Below are 6000 nucleotides of genomic sequence, written 5' to 3'. Positions count from 1 at the left end.
CTGGAAATGCACAGATTTATTTATAATAGAGATTTACAAACACTACAAGTCGAAACACTAGCTCAATTTTCAGGCAGAGAAAACATTTTGAGATTTTTAAGTGCAGATTGTAATGGTAAAAAACACGTTCATATCATCATAAAGGTCCATTTCTGAAGTATAAAATGTTTTTTGGAGTTTGTTACCGATGTGGGTTTGTAGTTTTATCTGCTTAACTTTTCTTGAGCTTGAATTGGTGGTGTGGCACAAAATTCCCTGAAAAGCAGAACAATTTGTTATTCTTAATGTGTAGCTACATTCTCTGAAAACGTTTGATGTGTTTCGTTAAATTGCGTCTTACACAGGTTTTTTGTTATTTGTCACATATTTGCATATCGGGCTGCGTGCTGATAGATTTGCTGTCAGACTGATGATCTCTTGTTTCCAGGCTTCAGACTCTGCATTGAAGGTCGCTTAAAAGAGAAAGAAAGGAAGCGGGTCAGAATTGAGCTGTCATTCCTGCATTTGACCACATGGTGGCAGAGGTGCAGCGTGTCTGTGCTTCCTACCTGTGGTGCTTTTGAGCGCTTCCTCTATAGATGCCAGCTCCTCGTTTTTTGTTTTCTGCATGGGAGAAATGAGAAATAATGACATTACATGTACATTTTTTTTAGAATATATATTATATGTTTCAGAACATCACAGCAATTTAAATATTGATCAAACACAACATGCAGTTTTTAAATAAAGATGTGTGGAAAAATAATAAATGGTTTCTGCCACACTTAGTAGCAACAACTGCAACACACCCTTTTTGATAACTTGCAATGAGCTTTTCCAGAATGGCATTTTCAAGGTCATGCCACAACACCTCACTCAGTAAGTTTGAGGTCAGGACTTTGACTAGGCCACTACAAGGTCTTCGTTTTGTTTGGTGTGTTTTGGATCATTGTCCTGCTGCAGAACCTTAGTTCGTTTCAGTTTGAGGTTGCAAGCAGACGGACGAACATTTGCCTTCAGAAAAAATTTAAACGAGCCTTAATCCCTTTTCCACGCAGGAACACGGAGGTTAATTTAAAACATTCAAAAAACATCCACGAGTGTGCTTCCTCAAAGGCAAGATGCTGTGAATAAATAAACCCGATGACATCATCATCCAAGCTTTAATAGATGTTTGGGGTGAGGTGTATGTAAACTTGTGAGTCTGAAGAAAGCTGTAAAAGAAAACTTTAAGACAATCATCTCTGTCATTGTGGAATTTTACAAACAGAAATATTCTAATCCTGACTCAGAGTCACACAGTGAGGATAAAATAAGGCTGTGTGTGGGTTTTATAGTGTAAATATAAATATCTGATTTTAGCTGCAGGTGTTTTCATGCTTAAGGTGATTGCACTAAATTTATCAATGTGTGTGAGAGAATGTTGACTCCTATTTAACAAGGTTAAAGTGTTAATTTGTTGATTTACGAGTCGGCTATATTTTCTGCGGCTGAGAACAAATATAATACCAAACAGTTTCGCCTTACAGGGGTTAACACTCCTTCCGCTTATTTATTCTGTAAATCATTTTCATGCCACGGCTCTTGTATGAATTCAGGTTATGTTTGAAGTACTGAAGGAGTCATAAAACCCAGATCATGTGGGATGTGATGACTCTGACCAGCAGCAGCGGCTCCACGGCCCGCATAAAGATGAAGAGGCGCTGAACGATGGAGACACCACACCTCATCATTGGAGCGGCTTGTGATCCTGTTTCATGAAGGGTGTGGTGACATTTGGTGTGGGGCAGCGTAGGCACAAACCAACCACAAACATAAAGGAAAGAATTATTTAAAAAAAAGAGTCCATTCAGCAACCCATAAACACAGGAGGAAGAATGTTATGCAGTTATGCAAAACACAAAGAAAAGCTTCATTGTATTTTATTTAGATTACAGCTGGGTCCTCGCTGTATTATCTTCTGATACTTCAGATACTACAATATATGCATGAAGCTATTTGCATTTAGAAAGATTGCACCAGGAAAAAGGAAATGTTAAAAGGCACACCAAGGATGAGGTGAAAACTATTTAAAATGTTTTATATTTCACGCTCCTGTTTGCCATTAGCCTTAACAAGCTGATCGGACCCTCTACCAATCAGCAAAGTTTTAATAAGGCAAGAGACGTTATGAAAACGAAGGGGATACAAATAAAAGGATAAAACGCCGTTGCTGTAAATCAAGGTCTCTTTCTGTTGTCTCTTCTGTTGCCTCGAAGAAAGAAAATCCAGGTTTTCAGCCCAAATCTGGATTTTCTTTCTGCGTGCATTGGTTGTTTCAGGTTACTCCAACTTCCTCCCACTGCCTAAAACTGTGCATTTTGTAAAACAACAGTCTAAGCTGTGAATGTGTCACAGGGTTATCTAATTAGAAGAAAAGAAAAACGCAAATTTACCAAGAACTAAGCTGACAGGTTAAAGAAGAAAAACATGTTCAGGAAAATGTGGCAAGAGGAAGAGGTGAAGAACTCCACTGCTCCAGACGGAGGAGTCTGACAACAGGACGACTACCAGTCTTCACTCTTTATTTCTGTCTGGTCTTCTTGGAATAGTGACAAAAAAGCTATTGCTGAAATTATTGTATTTGTAAAGACTTTTAAAACAACTATAGCTGATATAAAGCACTGCACATAGCTCCATGCTACAAAAAAATGTATAAAAAAGCTAAAAGTAGCAAGTAAATTCATTTTAATTAAATTAAAGTTCCATTTTTGCAGTGATTCTGTTAGATATGGGTGATATGACTCACCACCCAGGGCAGCAGTTTGTTGGGGGCGACATGAAAAACAATAAGGTTTTTCTCGTGAGATTTTCCATAACTGACTATTTACACCTGCAATCAAGAAGTTTGCATTTGGCATGAAGGTCATAGAAGAGTTTGCACCAGGCTCTATTTGTGCCAGAACTGCCACCTGTTTAGTACAAACCTCCATGCTAATGTAAATATCCCCCCAAAAAATGAGGTGACTTTCCTGTGAATAATTAGGAGTTATGATCCACAAACACTAATCCATCAACTGCATTTCTTAATTTTTCTTTTAACCTAAACGTGTTTGAAAAAATGCGTTTTTGCATCTTTCGGAAGGAGAAAAACAGACAAATAAAGAAGAAAGAAATGTATTTTAAAACATTTTACCATTTGGTCCTGACAGGTGGCGGCCTCAGATTTCTTATCCTCCAGCTGCTTGGTGAGTTGGAGCTGGTTAGCCTCCATTTCCTTCAACCTCTGTTCCCCATTTGTTTTAATGTCCTGCAACGACTTCTTAAAATTGATTTCATATTGAAGCTTGTTATAAAACTCAAGTTTGGCCGTCTTCAGCTCTTCGTTCTTCCTGCCTATTATCTCAATCTCGCTGTATTGGCCTATGATGACCATGAGCAGCCCCAGGGCAATCAGGATGAAAAAGATGGAGACGATCACCAAGTTCTGCATGGATGCGTCTGGGTTGCTGTAAAGAAGAAAACGAGCACAGTTAGACGTAGCAGGGAAAAGGTTGACAGGTTTTTGCAGCAGCAGCAGGATTCTTGTTGCTAGCAATGGAAAACAAATATTTAACTTCCTCTTTTACAACCGGCAGACCTCAGTACTGTTTATCGTGGAGTCACTGTATTGTCAGCTCTCCTCTGCTCCTCTGTCCTCTACGCTGACATAGTGGACAGGGTAGAACAGGAAGTGTAGACTGTCATTTCAAACTCTATTTACATGTGTCCCTCCCTTTATTCAGTTTTTTTTTTCAGTCATTCATTAAACCTGCTGTGTAGCTTTTGACCAAACCTCCTGAGGTAACAATGCAGGAATGCACCATCGCTCACTGCTGTACTTCTCCAAGGCAGCAGGGTGACCTGGTAGGATTGGACCCGGCTGACTTTGTGAGGGGCTCCAGAGACTCTTGGTTTAAGTAGGAGCAACTTTATTTACATGTATGCAAACAGCTCTGGTTTTTCAAAGAACTGCTAAGCCGCGGAAAAGTATCTGAACCATTCAGTGGCTGTTTCAGCACCAAAAACACGGATGTAAACAGAAATACTTGGTCACAACAGTACCACTCTACCAAAAAGAGATCAACATAAATGCTCCTAAGTTAAATAACATATTTTCTGCTTCGTAATGAGAATTTCTATAAAATTGTTCTGATAAATATACAAAATTTAACTCCAAACAACATTTTACTGACTTTTGTGGATTTAATTATCAAGCAAGTTTAAGACAAAGTAATGCTCTTCATGGCTGACGTTCTTTTTTAAATTACTCCGGTCAAACTGGTCACACTATACAATATTAATCGATCCCAAATACATGCAACCCATATGAGCCTCATATGTCACATTTATGAACATAATCTTCAAGTCCTCCACTTACTACCACGCTTACTCCTCTTCCCAGCTGTTTCTTATCCCTTTATTTCCCTCTATTTGCACTTTTACTCGGCTACTTCCCATTCTTATCTGAACACAAATCCTCCAGTTGATTTGAAACTTTTTTCTGTGAGCAGTCATCATGCAGTCAAAGGGGGCCATACAAATGCTGCAAAAAATAACAACAAAACCTCATCCAAGAAATCACTAGCATATCAGGAGTGGCTCCTACAGTTTGGTGCGTCCATTAAAAGTCATTTAAGGTCAATCTCTGAAATAATAATGACAAGAGGAAAGGAGAAATCCTCGTTTCTGGTGATGTCCATGAGTTCAGGTTTTCAGGTTGTCAGTCCAAGCAAAGGGTTTTCTACCAAGTGCAGGAACCAACATTTTTAAAAGTTGTTTTCATTTGTTGATCCAGTTTTGAGTCCCTGAAATAAACAGATTGTTTAAAAAACTAACTAAAAAAATCGTTTTGCATTTTATGCCATGTTTTTGTTCAGCTAACTGAATTAAAGCTGAAAGTTTGTATTCCACTGTCTGAGTTGTTTCATTTGAATGCAGCTGCAATAAATTTAAATATTGGTTTCTGTTACTATGCAGGATAGTTATGCAGAATGTTTCAGCCATTTGTCTCTTCTGACCAACTCAGCAGTTTCTGTCTGTTCTCGTTACTTTATATGCAAAATTCCCACCGGTTAGTCAGCTGAGTGAAATCTAATTTTAGTGTATTTTCTAAATTACTGCGAATTCTTACTAATTCCTTATAAAAAATACTTCCATTGTGGCAGAATAAAATGCATAGTACTTACTGATACGTTCTTCCTTTCACAGTGCTGCGTCTCTGGAAGGATCCTGGACTGCAAATAAAAAGAAAATCAACACTTGGACTTCCTGTTTGGCAACTTAACGGCGCTGCCAGCCTGCCCACATGTTAAGGTACCCACTCCTGGCTGACAGGAATATCTTGATTCTCTGGAAAACATTAATGATGTATTTCCTGACTGTTGAGGTGAAAGAAGCCAAACCAGTGGGTCTCTTGTTTCTACAGATCTTTCTGACTTTATACTTCAAAATGATGATGAACCTAGACAAGAACAAGTATTTCAAACATTTTTTCCACGTAATCAGATGAACGTTAAACATAACATAACCTCTATGTTATGCGGGTAGTGATGTCACATGGTGAACCATGTAGGTTGCTGCCGCCTCTCGCCCAATGACCGCTGGAGAAAGACACCAGCTCCCCTGCAAGATGTTCACTGAACTGGCTTAAAATGACGTTCTTTGACAAGAGCCACAAACTTAACTGTTCAGAGCAAAATACACCCTACGAGAGCCAAGTAGAAGGATCATCACACAGTAAGAACGTGGAATGAAAATAAATCAGTATTCTTGATCTTTACTGGAAGAAGTGGATGAAAGTCAGCAGCAAAAAGAAAGGAAAAAATCCAGTTCACCAGCCATGTAGCAATATGGAATATTATCATGATAGGGGTTTGTTTTATTTCTCTTATGTTTAGCTCCATTAACGGAGCTTAGCAATTAGATGAACGTTAAACACTAATTCTGTGCTTCCTTTAGTCTTAAAGGAAGCACATTTTGCTTCTTTAAGACTACGCCTTC

General features: G+C 38.6%; 1 protein-coding gene across 6 annotated transcripts in view; it reads right to left on the bottom strand.

Annotated features, from left to right (window-relative positions):
- The window catches only part of LOC106959159 (uncharacterized), a 28662-nt gene continuing 22662 nt past the window's right edge, over nucleotides 1-6000 (bottom strand). For 3 of the 6 annotated variants that reach the window (XM_015051528.1, XM_015051530.1, XM_015051529.1), the window contains exons 3-6: nucleotides 3155-3467; nucleotides 549-603; nucleotides 341-452; nucleotides 1-255 (exon numbers count right to left, since the gene is read on the bottom strand). In XM_015051528.1, the coding sequence (XP_014907014.1) occupies nucleotides 204-255; nucleotides 341-452; nucleotides 549-603; nucleotides 3155-3451 (516 nt within the window). In that variant the 5' untranslated portion in view covers nucleotides 3452-3467 and the 3' untranslated portion in view covers nucleotides 1-203. Of the gene's footprint in view, nucleotides 256-340; nucleotides 453-548; nucleotides 604-3154; nucleotides 3468-3598; nucleotides 3698-5186; nucleotides 5235-5305; nucleotides 5536-6000 lie in introns of those variants that run through there. The other 3 variants (XM_015051527.1, XM_015051532.1, XM_015051533.1) reach the window with 3 other exon arrangements.

This window comes from Poecilia latipinna, unplaced genomic scaffold (assembly GCF_001443285.1).
Source record: "Poecilia latipinna isolate Pla-1442-1.1 unplaced genomic scaffold, P_latipinna-1.0 Scaffold1050, whole genome shotgun sequence".
Lineage (NCBI taxonomy): Eukaryota > Metazoa > Chordata > Actinopteri > Cyprinodontiformes > Poeciliidae > Poecilia > Poecilia latipinna.
This window is presented reverse-complemented; position numbering and strand designations above follow the sequence as displayed.